This window comes from Gymnoscopelus braueri (assembly GCF_963280865.1).
Source record: "Gymnoscopelus braueri genome assembly, chromosome: 22".
NCBI classification, from domain to species: Eukaryota; Metazoa; Chordata; class Actinopteri; order Myctophiformes; family Myctophidae; genus Gymnoscopelus; species Gymnoscopelus braueri.
In genome coordinates, this window is record NC_137624.1 from 12,948,826 (window position 1) to 12,965,185 (window position 16,360).

The following is a 16,360-nucleotide window of genomic DNA, read 5'->3' on the forward strand; positions in this document are numbered from 1 at the left end:
TTTAAATGTTGTGTGTGCATTTGTGTGCGTGTGTGTGTGTGTGTGTGTGTGTGCGCGTGCGTGCATGCCTGCGTGCGTGCATAATTTGCACATACTGTTTGTGGATGTTGATTTGTCTCTCTGCGTGTGCATGTTTATGTTATGTGCATGTGAAGGTGTATAAGTGTGTATTAATATGTGTCCATGTGTGCATGAGTGTGCTTGTGTTTGTTTCTGTATGTACTACTGTATGTGCGCCATTTGTCCATTGGGAACTTGACATATGAATGTGTTTGTGCGTATGTTTGAGTGTGTTTGTGCACAGACCACTTTAGGCAGAGATTCCTACCTCCATTATATCTATCAGCCACAGCAGTCCTTCCTATAGCATGTGATAAAGGATGGGAGGGGTAGGGCAGTTAATGTTGTGGTAGGCCTTATACAGTAAAAAAGTTTATACAGTATATCATGTTTAAAAATGTATTAAGCGGTTATTCAAATATTTTGAAACATGTTTTTTTTCCCCCCTTGTAGTATGTGGGGTTGGCAGATGAATAAAACATTTCTGGTGACATGAAAGCCACTTCTCAACACTATAGCCCCCCTGTTCGCTCGGGACTAGTTGTCTAGGTTGTCTGTGATCTCAGAACCAGAATCCTTTTAGTGCAAGCGCCATCGTTTTATTTGTTGTTTCCAGGGGGAGAAAGAGAAAAAAAGCCAGTCTCTACGGTACATATTTACACGTAGCATATCCATCCCTGTATGTACATATATATAGACATAAGGTGCATGATCATACTGTAACAACTGGTATATACTGTTCATGATATAGACATTAAGGTGCAGATCAGCGCGTTGTACATGAGATTAAGGTGCAGAGTATCAGTGCGTGTCAGGTTCAACCACATAGTCCGCAAAACTAAGGTAACTTTCACTGGTACGTATAATTCACACAGATAGGTCCATGAGGAATAGCAAAAGTCTAAGCTAGCCTGATGACAGGCGGTGGTCATGCCGTGTTCAACAGTCTGATGGTGGCCGGGTGGAGGCTGTTCATAAACCCTCGACACAGTCATCTTCATCCCGTGTGAATTGGTCACAATGGCAAATTTCATACCAATCATATTTTGGCAAAACACAGAGGTCATCTGATAATACTAGTTCTATGCGAATCAGCATTTCAGTTTGTATTCATTTTTTGTTTTGCGAGTCTAAGAGAGTTCGAGAAGTATGGAGGCCGCGTAATTTCAAAATGACATAAGGTCCCCTCTAATAGTAGTCCTGTGCAAAGAGGGAATGTGCAATTCTAGGATGAAGTGATATGCCATTCTAAAATGGAACAGCCATCCTTATAACAATATTCACTCTCCCTTGCATGACACATACAAACACTGCACATAGGCCTATAGTACCTGCAGACAAGCAAGATCTAATGACCTGACCAAACACGGAATGACCTGCCCAGTCCATAGACTAACCAACTGATAAAGCACATTTAAAACACAGCCATAGTTGACCAAAGTGCTCTACAAGATAAATCAAAACATTATACATATGCACGTGTGCCCACATACGCACATAACGTACATAAACCCATATAATGAAATGAAAAAGATTAGCTTAGGTGTGATTAAAAGCCAGGGGGAAAAAGTGAGTCTTAAAGGGATAGTTCACCCCCAAAATTACTTTTTGAATTCAAGTCTCCATGGGGTGAGTAATCGATAGAAAATACGTTCTTTTTTTGGTGAACTACTCCTTTAAGTAAAAGATTTAAAAACCTTGATGGACTGGGCAGATCTAATGGGGAGGGGCAGGCTATTCCAGAGCCTGGGGGCAGGGGCAGCAAAGGCGCGGTGACCCCTGGTTAAACTGAGGTATATACACAGTGATAGAGCCACGCTTATCAGAAGAGATTTTGCCATGTTATACCGTGTACATCACTATTTCTACATCCTCTCTAGAACCCAAAGGTATTTTTTTTGCCATAGAATACGTTATCCCAGCTTTAACATCAAAAGAAAAAGACAATCATTCTAAAAGCCTGGAGCAAAGCAAATCTCATGGCACCCCACCACAACATGGACTTTGGAATTAACAATTCTGTGGTTGAAATCCGCAATGGCTCAACCTTATCTCTATGCATCTCTGCCTATCACTAGCTCAGGCTCTCGCACGCACGCACGCACGCGCACGCACACGCACACGCACGCACACGCACACGCACACACACACACACACACAGTAAGAAAACCGAGCCTGAGGATTTGTTAAATGTGCAGATTCAATTCCAGATTCAGGAGCAGTGCGAATATACCAGAGCCTCTCTTACCCGCGCTGAGCTGAGGGTCGTGTTGGTCATGTAGCTGGCCGACGAGGAGGTCAGGGTGTCCGGGTAGGACACCATGGAGAGCGAATCGGTGTGGAGGGCCGGGCCCCCTCCGGCCCCCTGCTGGCGGGCCTTCAGTGCCTGGATCTCTCGTCGCAACACTAGCTCGTCGAAGCGCTCCAAATCCTGCGGCGTTACCAGGCCTCGAACCTCAGACAGCAGGTTGAACTACAGGGAAAGGTGTCGATATGGACAAGCAAAAGGTTTGGTAAAGGAAAGTTGAGGAAGGATTATACCGAAACCCTTGAAATATTAAAGCAAGCATTAAAGAAGCAGTACCTACTGTAGGGTAGTAGCAATATGTTTTTTTTTCTATATGTAATGTGATATTATATAAAATAAATCTATAAAAGGTGCACAAAAACTCCACCAGGAGGCACATCCTCCATCTCCATCTTTCTGTCCGTCTGGGGCATGTGATGACAATGTTTTGGGGTTGTTGACAATGTTTTGTGTGTGTGCGTGTGCGTGTGCGTGTGTGTGAAAAGGCACACAGGCAACGGGGGAAGGTACACAATTACATCATTAAGGTGCAACCAGAGTGACAGCCTGTGCTATGGAGACACATATTTGGACAGTGAACACACTGAAAGGTAGTGAGGCATATTGTCATCACTAGGAAAAACATGAAGTTGCATTGTTATTTATAGCCTAATATATTGCAATATGTGTGCGCGACCCTCTCAGCTCCAATGCAAGAGGCTGTGGAGTTCTGAACAGATTTCTGTCATTGTTCAATGTTCTGTGTAATCTGCAACGAGTGCCATTATGGCTAATTGACGGTCAATTGTACATAAAACTGAAGAGTAATGGCATGCAGGATGAGATTCTATTTGACAGGAGGCAGACCACGCCATCATAGTCTCAGGAAAGAGACCTCAGACGTGTGTGTTTGTGTGTTTGTGTGTGTGTGTGTGTGTGTGTGTGTGTGTGTGTGTTTGTGTTTGTGTGTTTGTGTGTGTGTGTGAGAGAGAGAGAGAGAGACAGACACTGCATGAGATGGAGAAAGAAAAGAGACAGATTGGTCTCTTTTCATGCACAAGAAATACGACGCTAATTAGCATAGTGGTATGCAAGATTAGCTGCAGGCAGACACACAAGACAAATACACACAAATAGACGAGGTTGAAAACCTTAATTTGAGAGATTTAAAAACAAAATAGAAGTTACATAATTTAAACAGCTTTTAAGTCCAATAGCTCCAGTTGGAAAGGATGTATCCTTCCAACAATGATTGGGATGATTTTAGAGGTAGGCGGCATAAGGAAGTTGTTCAATACTCTGAATGAAGTTTTCACCCACCCTCTTTTGGTAGTTTTTTCCCCATCCCTCACTCATTTTCTGGTCACACACATCGAGAATGACTGTGATTGTCCATTCGCTGTGCATGCAGCATGTATGTGCTCGCCCAAATTGCCTTGCATTTCATCCTTTATAATGTGATTATCACGCATGACACGCATGCTTTCATTGCTGCTGAAACCATACTATGCTGTTCAGAACTACCTCCAAGTGTAGAAGCCAATATTTTCCCATATAGTAGTATAGTATATTTATACTGTTGTACGATGGTTTTGCTTGCCGAAAACAGCCTATCTACTTAACCCATTCAATCTGGGAAAGCATCTGTGTCATTTTAGATTTGAGCGATAACCGGTGTTTTATACTTTGGGCTATTCAAAAATAGCAGACCTACAAGCTCTTGGAATACATATATCTTTTGAATCAACATTTTTAACTAAAATCTTTGCTTCTGGGGGTCCCTGGAACAACATATTTTGATGGGGATCGGTGGCCAAAAACATATAATTTTGAGGTGGTCCTTGACATGAAAAAGTTTGAGAACCACTGATATAGCCAAAGAAATCTAAAATGACAGATGCGTTCCTGGATTGAACGGGTTAAGCTCACAACACGTCATGACGCGATGCGAGCGACACCGTCGCATCCTTACAGACAGGCTATTTTCGGTGAGCGAAAACCACCGCTGTACGACCACGTATATTAAACCAGGCTTCAGAGTGCCAGTAAGGAACACAAGAATGCTCCTCCTGGGACATTCGAATAACAATACTTTTTGATATATCGTGTTTTTTATCGGGTGAGGTACTGCACACTGTCAGATAAAAACGAGTGACTTTTAAGAGACAGGAAGAGAAACAGACCCGAGTCCACCAAGGAAAGAACCTTGGCATAAATCTCGATAGTCTCACTAAACATGGCAGCCGAGTGATGAATGTGTATGGAATAAAGCATTACAAGATAGGGCAAAAACACTGGCAGCCAAATATATTACCAAAAAAAACCACACACAATGTGCTTAACCCATTAAGACCAGGAAAGCATCTGTGTCATTTTTAGATTTCTTTGGCTATTCAAAAATAGCAGATCTACAAGCTCATAGCGCGGCACCGAGTGCCGCGCTATGAGCTTGTAGATCTGCTATTTTTGAAAAATCGTGAACATTTGTGCAAATCTTTGAATATATATATATTTTTAAGCATTTTTAACTCAAATCTTTCTATCTTCTGGGGATTCTACAAATGTCTTCTAAATCCTAACAGTTTCTTTTTTAAATAACTTATGTTGCTATAATAGCAGTGGTTCTCAAACCATTTCATGTCAAGGACCACTCAAAATGATCCAGGGACCCCCCAGAAGCAAAGATTTGAGTTAGAAATGTTCGCATAAAAAATATATATATATTCAAAGATTTGCACAAATGTTCATGAATTCTTTCAAAGATAGCAGATCTACAAGCTCAAATGAGCTTGTAGATCTGCTATTTTTGAATAGCCAAAGAAATCTTAAAATGACACACAGATGCGTTCCCGGTCTTAATGGGTTAAACCAAATACACACTAACACACACACACACACACACACACACAGACATCCTTCATCCCCTGACCTTTGCATGGGTGTTGAGCAGCTCGAACAGGGCCATGACCAGCTGCTCCACCCCGATGTGTCCGTCCCGGTACTCCTCCACGTAGTAGCCCATGGTCTGCCGCTCCGTCTCGGTCAGCAGGTGGCGGGCCTGCTCCTCCAGCATGGCCCGGGTCTGGTTCACCATGCTGGACAGGGTCACCTGAGAGCCCGCCACGCCCTTGTAGAACACAGGCTGGTCGGGATGGAATGCGGGTGGGGGGGACGGAGGAGAGAGGAAGGAGAAGGAAAAGAGAGATTATTATTAACCACTTAAGACCTGTATACTTTGTTGTACGATGGAGAGCGAAAATTACAAAAAATATGAAAATTAAAAAACAAATCAAATAAATCGCCATTAATGACAAGCCCAAAATATGGACACCAGATTGAAAGTGAGACATGATGCTGGACATTTTGAATGGGGAGGAGGGGGGTGGGGGGGTTAGGAAGTTAAGAGAAAGTGACGTGGACATAAAAAGACAGACATCAGAACAGAGTAGGATATTACGAAGGGTAAATGTTAAATAGTGCATTTATATATGCGCTTTACATAGATTGTGCATTACATTCACCCATTCACACACACATTCATACACCGATGGCGGAAGAAACCATGCAAGGCACCAACCTGCTCATCGGGAGCAATTAGGGGTTCAGCGTCTTGCTCAAGCACACCTCGACACTAACTCTGGGGGATTTGAACTGGGAACCTTGCAGTCCCCATCCGGCCGCTCTACCGGCCACCCTGAGCCACTGCCGCCCCGTTTTTGTGTCACTGTGTCAAGTAAGTCTCAAGTCTTAACCTTTGGGTTTCAAGTGAGTTCCAAGTCACTGTGTTCAGGTCTAGTCAGGTCACAGGTCACACATTTCAGGTGTCAAGTAGTGTATTTTATTTTCAATTTTTTATCCCACAATTTTGTAACCCTTTTTTCACCCGGTGCCAATTTTCTAAGTGATCCTGGGCGCTACACTTCCCCCACCTAGCCTTCAATGTATGAGAGCCAACTGACCTTCTTGTCACCGTGGAAGGAACACGTTATTCCAACCAGTTCCTTTCCCTTCCATCAGGCTCCCCGGTTGTCATGGGGGAGGCGATATAGCCACCAGGATTACTACATGTTTTTGGGAGGGTATTAACTACCCTAGGAGACACGGAAAGAACATGCATACTCCGCACAGAGTAACACGTAGTGTATTTTAACACAATTTCTAATTCGGGTACTTTTTTTTCATCCACAATAGTAAACACGCAAGAGAGTTTGGTTCGGCATGAGAGAAATGGATAAGGCACTCTCTCCTATGAAGTCACTCGAGCAGGTGCTCAGGTAACAGTTGGCTGTGCGTGCCCGGTGACAAGCAAGGTCAGGTGCCCTTTCTGCCCAAGGGTTACTATGGCAGCTGACCAACCTGCACAAGCTAAAGAGCCATCATGTGATTAACTGGTACCGCAGCAAAACACCGTGAAAAAACGCTACGGTGGTTCCAAGAATGGCTGCATAGCCTACCAAAAAAAGTGAGGCGTAACACACCTTCCGTGTTCTGAGCAAACTCTCTCCCCACACTGTCCGCAGCGGGACTGTGGAGTGGACTATACCATCTTGTTCACAGGTGACATTAATGTTACTCTACTAAATAAAAGTGTTCCTCAAATTCATTTTGTCATTATGACAATGACAAAATAGCACCACGGTGGTGGCGTACACGGTCAGCACTGTTGCCTCACAACAAGAAAGGTCCTGTGTTTGATCGCCGGCTGGGGTGGCCTTTCTGTCTGGAGTTTGCATGTTCTCCCCGCATGTTTGCGTTGGCTTTACTCCCACACCAAACAACATGCATGCTAGTAGATACGCATTCCTTCCATTGTCACAGACCAACGTACTGACATCGTTTTAACTGTGGTTGGTCCCCAAGCGCTGCTCACTGCTCCTTAGGATGGGTTACATGTAGAGGACAGAATTTCCCCAAGGAAATTGTCTGTCTGTCTCTGTGTGTGTGTGTGTGTGTGTGTGTGTGTGTGTGTGTGTGTGTGTGTGTGTGTGTGTGTGTGTGTGTGTGTGTGTGTGTGTGTGTGTGTGTGTGTGTGTGTGTGTGTGTGTGTGTGTGTGCGTGCGTGCGTGCGTGCGTGTGTGTGTGTGAGAGTGAGAGTGAGAGAGAGAGAGAGAGGGGGGGGAGCAGGTGGGGTAGAAGAAAAATAATACAGGACGAAAGTGGGAGGGAGAGAGGATACAGGGGAGAGAAGGAAGGGAGGGGAGAGGGTTGGTTGTTCAAAAATAAAGACGGCTGAGAAGAAAGGTTTAGGACTTAAAGGTCAGAGTGTGGGGGAATGCAGTGAACAGGATGACAGAGGGAGAGGATTGGATGAGGTGGGGGGAGGAGGAGGGGGGGGGGGGTGTAGAGGGAGGGAAAATCCTCAGGACGGCTGGTTGGGAGGAGGAGGAGAAAAGGGGGATGAGGAGGGAGGGAGGGAGGAGATAAGAACGAACAGAAGAGCGGGAGGAGCGAGAGAAGGGTGAGGAATGAAAATGTGTCACTGGAAAAAGAGGAGCGGGCAGATAAGGGCGGTACAAAGGAGGCGACGGAGGGAGGGGGAAGCGAGACAAAAAGAGGTGAAGATGATTCCCAGGGGAGAGAGAGAGAGAGAGACAAAGAGCGATTTGAGAAATGTCAGAATGTGTAACTGCAGGGCAGTGGTGTATAGTAACTAAGTGCATTTACTCAAGTACTGTACTTAAGTACAATTTTGCTGGAGTATTTCCAATTTGCAATACTACATCTCAGAGGCAAATATTGTACTTTTACTCCACTACAATTATTTGAAAACTTTAATTACTAGTTACTTTGCGGATATAAATCATTATATTATAAAACATACATTAACCACTTTAGCACAATTTTATACATGGGCTATTTGAAAATAGCCAATCTGCAAGCTCACAACACGTCGCATCGCGACGCGTTGTGAACTTGTAGATCTGCTATTTTCAAACATTTTAGTACTTTTGGTACTTAAAGTATATTTTGATGCCAATACTTTTGTACTTTTACTCAAGTAACATTTTGAACACAGGCCTTTTACTTGTAACAGAATATTTTTTATATTGTGGTATTGCTACTTTTACTTAAGTAAAAAATGTGAGGACTTTTTCCACCACTGCTGCAGGGACGCCCAGAGGTGAAGAGGACGGGAGGAGAGCAGACAAAAGCCGAGGAGAGGGGAGGACAGGAGAATAAAAGGAATATGGATCACACATGCACGTGCTGAACTAAAAAGCCATCGCTCATTCACTCGCTCGTCCCACATGTATAAATTATTATCGTTCCTCTACACTTCCTCCTTTCTGACTGTCTTGCTATCATCCATTACAATTAATACAGCCAGTGCCACAGGGAGCTCCTTTACTAGCGCCCGCGGTACACTGAAAAAGTGTCGTTGGTTTAACCCTTTAAGACCGGGAAAGAATCTCATTTTTAGATTTCTTTGGCTATTCAAAAATAGCAGATCTACAAGCTCATAGCGTGGCACTTGAGCTTGTAGATCTGCTATGTTTTTTTTAAATCATGCAAATCTTTGAATATATATATTTTTTAAGCGAACATTTTAAACTCATGTTCTGGGGAGTCCCTGGAACAAAATGTTTTGAGATGGGGGGTCCACGGCCAAATACATATCATTTTGGGGGTCCTCGACATGAAAAGGTTTGAGAACCACTTACAGCAACATACGTTTTTTTCAAAAAACTGTAGAACCCCCAGATGCAAAGATTTGAGTTACAAATGTTCGCTTTAAAAAAATATATTCAAATATTTGCACAAAATGTTCAAGTTTTTTCGTCATACTGCTATTTTTGAATAGCCAAAGAAATCTAAAATGACACAGATGCGTTCCCGGCTTGAATGGGTTAACTAAAATAATATAAAGGTCCCTTTTTTACGCTCTCTGGCCTTTAGTTTGAGGGTGGTAACGATAGCGTTTATCGGCAGCACAATTCACGGTTTGGATGCTTAGAAACACAGCTGCGGAACCGGTACAGCTTGAACTTAGCACTAAAGGGGTACATATAGGCGTGATGAAAAAGGATGACCAACCACCAGAAAACCGGCTGTAATTGCATTTTATTTCACCTTTTTATCATGGGCTAGTGCTCCCCATCCATGGCTGGTGAGAATATGTTTTATTCCTGCTTCTGGTCAAACTGAATTAAATACACACATATTTCCTTTTTGGGAAATGTAGACTGTCTGATATGTTTGATATTAATGTTTGATGACATCACAATTTTATAACATTACATCAAAAATAATGTTAACCACATGAACCCTGACGTCCCTATTTTGGCAAAACCTTTAAAAAAGAACTCTGTTAGATCAATGTTAGCGAAACAGAATTGTGCAGTTAAAAAGTTTGGATTTCACTCATGAATCACTGTTTTCTCCAAATCAATCCACACTTTCAAATGTGCATAAGTTACTGTGATAGATTAGCTGTCTCAAGCACGTTTCAAGTCTCTACACAAATTAATTTGAAGTTAATGGAATCCAAAGGCACCCTGGAAAATCAAACAAACCACTGTCTGCTTCGTCAGTAATGTCAAGTATATCGATTCATGAGTCATCCTTTGACCAACCCTCTATATCTATGATCTCACAACGCATGTAGATCGGCTATTTTCAGCTAAGGTTTTCGCTGGATGTTCGCCTATTATGACATGCCCCCGACGTCCTACGGGCCTTCTACAGAGGCACCACAGAGAACATCCTGACTGGCTGCATCCCTGCCTGGTATGGGAACTGTACTGACCTCAACTGTAAGACTGTGCAAAGAGTTGAGCGGACAGCCGAACACGTCAGTGGATGGATGTGATCTTCCCTCCACCCGAGCGCCTTATGTGATGAATTGCAAAGCTTGCAGAATCATCAAAGATCCGAGCCACCCCAACCACGGTTCAAATGATGCCAAATGGGAAGTGGCTACGTGGCCACAAGGCTACTGCATGGCAGCAAGCTCCTAAAGAGCTTTTTCCCCCAGACCATTAGACACGTGAACGAGCTAGCCAAAGCAAAAGCCAAAGAAAATCTTGGGAATTGCTAATACCCCCCCCCCACCCCCAAATGTTACTCATATTTTTCTGTATGAAGTAACCATAAAGACAACCTTTAAACGTGCTGGGTTCATGTGGTTAAAAACATATTTTGCTGTGAAGTAGGAGCCAAGTTTCCCATCCCATTCAGAGGGACAACACCATAGCACTTGAGTAAGCTACAGTATATATCCTACATCCTTTTTTTTTTGCCCATTCTTGCCAATTCTTTCACGGTGCGTCTCGTCCCCTGATTCATTCTGTTCCCACTCACTTTATTTTTATTCCAGCGATCTGCTAGCTAGCGTACTGTTGGTCTTTAATTAGCAAAGATACCCTTTCAAAGTCACAGCTTCCAGGTTCCACTTGTGCTTGTGCATGTGTGCGTGTGCGTGTGCGCGTGTGTGTGTTAATGTGTGATAATTTGTCAGTGTTAAAAGTAAGTAGCCTTGGGAGCCAACGGTTCCCGAGCCAGGTGGCCCATAGGTCAGGTCAGCCTATCTCCATGTTTCGGTAGCGTGTACAAGTACACCCCCCTGGACATGACACTAGTGTGTCACAGGGAGTTACCCCAGTCCAACCCTTGATGCTGAGTGCCAAGCCGGGAGGCATTGGGTACCATTTCGTATTACCATTTAGATTGAGCCCCCGACCTCCCACTCTCAACACAAGGCCACCGAGCTGGTTAATTGGTCAAAATCTTCAGAGTTAATTTATCCATTTGTAACTCTGAGAGTGTTTCAACACCGTTGTGCATTGGTTCTCAAAGTGGGGTCCGGGGACCCCCAGGGGTCCTTGAGGGAGTTCCAGGGGGTCCCCAGCTGGGGATGGATAGTTAGGAACCAAATGGACCCTTATGGGTCTGTAACTCTGAGAGTGTACCCTAACGGGTCCATTTGGTTCCATTTGTACACTCTCAGAGTTAAATTAACATTGATTTTACAATATAAATTGGGGTCCCAGAGATGTAAATGCCATTAAATGGTCCGTAGCCTAATGCATGTCAAACTGGGGGTCCTTGAAATTTAAATGGTTGAGAGTCACTGCTAGAGCCGTAAAAATCTTCTCTTATGGGGGTCCCTGGCATATCTTTTCAAATGGGGGTCCGTGGGCTAATAAGTGTCAATTTGGGGGTCCTTAACATGAAAAAGTTTGAGAAGCACTGATGTAGTGTGTGTGTGTGTGTGTGTGTGTGTGTGTGTGTGTGTGTGTGTGTGTGTGTGTGTGTGTGTGTGTGTGTGTGTGTGTGTGTGTGTGTGTGCGCGTGCGTGCGTGCGTGCGTGCGTGTGTGTGCTTTCTATGGCTATGCTTCACTGTACCAAAGTGAGTAGACTGAAAGAACGAGCCCAATCGATGGTCTTGAAGGGCGGATCCAAACCCAGCCGCCCGGATTCGTGCGGCACTTCCTATTGCTTCACCAATCTATGTCCCCGCCTCCCCTCCCCCCCCCCCCCCCGGCCTGTGCACGGAGCACGCTGACGTCACCAAATTTAGAGCGACGCCCCTCTGCACTCTGATTGGTTAGGAGATAACAAGGTCCTAAGACCATCGTTCCTGCATGGTTCGCCCAGGCTTTTTTTCTTTTGTAACAAAAAAAAAGGCATGGGTTTCCGAGGCTACAAAGTGAGTGACAGCGCAAGAGACAGCGACAGCTGTAAGACAAAGACCAGCATATGCTCTCCCGCCTTCTCGCCATCTTCAGTTTGTATAACGACAGCTGAAGTTGTTCTGCATCTCCCAGCAGAGCCAACAGGCCCAAGGTGAACCCTTCAGCTATACTGTACCCTGGCGGAATCTTAATCACCCACCTGCTTCACCAGCAGCATTTGTACTCACCATTCACATCCCTTTTAGGCCAAGGTCACAATGGAGTGACACAAACACGGGGGGAAAAAAGAAAGCGCACCATGAACAATAGTTCTCTTATTGTCATATCGCAGGGCAGATGTTTCGTTTTATGAAGCTAATGAAATCTACTCCGCTGAAGGGAAAACAACCCGCGATGTGTGCAGTGTGGCTAATGGTGCTCTATGGTTTATACTTAATGGACATCAGTGATGTGAAGTAACTAAGTACATTTACTCAAGTACAATTTTGAGGTACTTTACTTCTGCTCCACTACATCTCAGAGACAAATATTGTACTTTTACTCCACTACAATTATTTGAAAACTTTAGTTGCTAGTTACTTTGTAGATTTTGATCCATTTTTACAAAACATACAGCCCTACATACATTTCTGCCATTTGAAAATAGCCGATCTACAAGCTCACAATGCATCACGTTGCGACGCATTGTGTGAGCTTGTAGATCAGCTATTTTCAAAAGATTTGACACTTGAAATGGGACATACTGGATAATGAGTACTTTTACTTTTGTACTTTAAGTATATTTTGTATACTCAAGTAACATTTTGAACACGGGCCTTTTGCAGTATTGATTTTAACTGACTTTAACTTAAGTTAAAAAAAAAGTACTTTTTCCACCACTGATGGTCATTCAGAAATGTGTGGTCCGCTCGCTGGACCTGGGCCATCTCTGTGCGGTCATTCTCAGTCTCTGGCTCTGGCTCTGGCGGCATCTACATCAGATAAGGTGACCGCAGCCACTTTATCACTGTGGCCTATACAAAGTATACAACTGACAATCGATGAAGAGAGAGATGGGACCAGATCTATACAAGTTAGCTGGACAAACAACTTGGGCAACACCCAATAGGGACAAGGCCTTATCTCTGATACTTAAAGACAAAAGGAGGAACACACACCATTATTGCGAAGGTGCCGACCACGGTGAGGATAACGTTTTTAGGACGCCGTTTCTCAATGTCACGTCTCTGGACCACCGGGGGTTCCAAATGGACCCTTATGGGTCTGTAACTCTCTAAGTTAAAGGGATATTTCACTTTCAAAAAAACTTTTGGTCATTTTATGGTCTACTCAGGCTTTTGTGAACCCCCCAGACAGTTTTTAAGTTGCTCGATTCAGTATTTAGATATTTGATATTCATTTTATCAGACACGCCCCCTTCCTATACAAACCCATTGTAACTTCAAACTCCATTTTAACCATGTTATTTTTTTTACTAAAATTTTTATCCCACGATTTTGTAACCCTATTTCTTACACCCAGTGCCAATTGTCTATGTAATCCTGGGCACTACCTTCCCTCTGCCAACCTAACGAGGCCAGGGCCGAGCTCATGCCTCCTTCAATGCATGAGAGCCAACTGACCTTCTTGTCACCTGACAGGGGAGAGTTTCCCTGGTTGGACGTAGCGCGTGGAAGGAACACGTTATTCCAACCAGTTCCCTTCCCCTCCATCAGGCGCCCCGGCTGGCCAGGGGGAGGCAGTATAGTGACCAGGATTACTGCATGTTTTTGTGAGGGTATCTACCCTAGGAGACACGGGGAGAACATGCAAACTCCACACAGAGTAGGCCCTTTCGCCAACCCCACCTAGGGTATGGGCACTGATGACGCGGAGGAGAGAACACGCCCCCAACGCCCACAGCGTTTTTAACCATGTTAGATTCATCAAAAAAACCCGTCCTTGGTTCTGGTGACTCATACCGCTCCCCTAATACATGAGGGGGCCGTGTTTTTTCAATTACTTAATTTATTTATTTTTAATATATTTTTTTGGAAAATGAAAAATAAATAAATAAATAAATAATGAAAAAAAAAATCGGAAAAACACGGCCCCCTCACGCATTAGGAGGGCAGGGTGAGTCACCAGAACCAAGGACGGGTGTTTTTGATGAATCTAACATGGTTAAAATGGAGTTTGAAGTTACAATGGGTTTGTATAGGCAGGGGGCGTGTCTGATAAAATGAATATCAAATATCTAAATACTGAATCAAGCAACTTAAAAACTGTCTGGGGGGCTCACAAAGGCCTGAGTAGACGATAAAATGACCAAAAGTTTTTTTGAAAGTGAAATATCCCTTTAACCCTTAAGACCGGGAACGCATCTGGGTCACTTTTTGATTTGAGCTGAAAAGCATTATTTTACACTTTGGCTATTCAAAAATAGCAGATCTACAAGCTCATATCGAGGCACCGAATGCCGCGCTACAAGCCTGTTCATCTGCTATTTTATTTTAATCGTGAAAATGTGTGCAAATCTTTGAATATATATTGTTTTAAAGCGAACATTTTTAACTCAAATCTTTGCTTCCTGGGGGTCCCTGGAACAACATATTTTGAGATGGGGGTCCCATCTACATCTACGGCCAAATACATATCATTTTGGTGGTCCTTGACATGAAAAAGTTTGAGCACCACTGATATAGCAACATACGTTTTTCAGAAAACTGTTGGGATTTAGGAGACATTTGTAGAATCGGCTTCAGGTCTTAATGGGTTAAATAAGCACTCAGGATTTTACAGTGTAGATATAGGCATTGAAAAAGTGGACTCAAACGAGGGTTTGTGGCCTAATGCATATCAAACAGGGATGCCATTGTATTATTACTGTAAAACAACTTCTACAATTGGACTCTAATTGGGTCTCACTATTGATCACAAACAGCAATCAAAAGGCAATAATTTGGAGCAGTTACCAAACAAGAACCATGAATGTAATGAATGGTTCCGCCGTAAAATACAGAAGAGCATTTATGGATAATTTGTGCCAAAGTCAAGTAATCTGTGGTTTATGAATCTGTGCCTAGCCAGCCACAATGGCCTCTCTCTCTCGGGAAATGTATCTTACATTGGTAGATGAGCTGACATAAAATACAAAACACACACACACACACACACACACACACACACACACACACACACACACACACACACACTAATATTTAATAAGTGTCAAAAATCAGATTTGATGTGGTTCAGTGATGCAGTAGCCTGAGGCTACGAGCTCAATCCATGGTCTTGAAGGGCGGACCCAAACACAGCCGCCTGGATTTGTGCGTGGCTTCCTATTGCTTCACCAATCTATGTCCCCGCCTCCCCTCCCCTCCCCCCCTCGGCCTGTGCACGGAGCACGCTGACGTCACCAAATTTAGAGCGACGCCCCTCTGCACTCTGATTGGTTAGGAGATAACAAGGTCCAAGACCATCGTTCCTACATCGCTCCCCCAGGCTTTTTTTCTTTTGTAACAAAAAAAAAAGCCTGGGTTTCCGAGGCTAGTGATGCAGAGACTTAAATTCCTTCTTCTTTTTTTATTTTTTTACAATATAATACTTACTGTAGAGAAAGCTGGGGATAGGCAAATAAAGAGAACAGATACATGACGTTTTATTGTGGCTCTTGTGTTACAATCAAATCTTTTTTTTATTTTTGTACATTGTGCAGCTTTCAGTTACGGGATGGGTCTTGGGACAAGAAACAAAAATAGAAATTCATTCATTCATACATATTCCCTGCCAGGCCAGTAGGCCGAAGGCGAGGGATTATTTTTTCACTCCTGTGAGTCTGTCTGTCTGGCTGTCCGTCTGTAAACAGCTGTCTCAGGCACCGCTGGACTGATCAGCGTGAAACTTTGCCAAGGAAGAACCTCTGCCACAAATTGTTCAAATTGGTGTGTTATAGCACCACCAGGCTGATTCGCAATTCACTGTTAACCACCGTCATACTATGTAGCGCAAACGGGTCATGAGTCAAAACAGGGTTCTATTACCTTTCTTAGATTAATGGGACGCGTCACTGTGCTGATGCCAAGAGCTGCTTGAAAATGTAATTATTCATTTAACTCGGAAGAGTGTACAAATGGAACCAAATGTCCCCACACTTTTGGAGTTTAATTAACACTATGGATTTCACTGTGCATTGTGCTAGATAGATTAGCCTTTCATCAATTAATCAATTGCTACTCATGTAACTATGAATGTTTAATCATAATGGTGTAAATGTGATATGTAAACCTCTTCAGAAGAAACCAACACCTAACCCAAAGAAAGCAGAGGATTTGAGAATAACAATTTGTATTCTGGTTCTCCATTTTGCTGTCTCCGTCTCTCTGGTTTTCTTTT

The 16,360-nt window shown here is 43.5% G+C and overlaps 1 protein-coding gene across 1 annotated transcript in view; it reads right to left on the reverse strand.

Annotated features, from left to right (window-relative positions):
- Nucleotides 1-16,360, reverse strand: part of whrna (whirlin a) — a gene marked incomplete at both ends in the record, with an annotated part of 211,719 nt that overhangs the window by 23,745 nt on the left and 171,614 nt on the right. Inside the window, 3 exons of the mRNA XM_080419964.1 lie at nucleotides 329-361; nucleotides 2,309-2,533; nucleotides 5,277-5,489. Of these exons, the coding sequence (XP_080276090.1) occupies nucleotides 329-361; nucleotides 2,309-2,533; nucleotides 5,277-5,489 (471 nt within the window). The remainder of the gene's footprint in view (nucleotides 1-328; nucleotides 362-2,308; nucleotides 2,534-5,276; nucleotides 5,490-16,360) is intronic.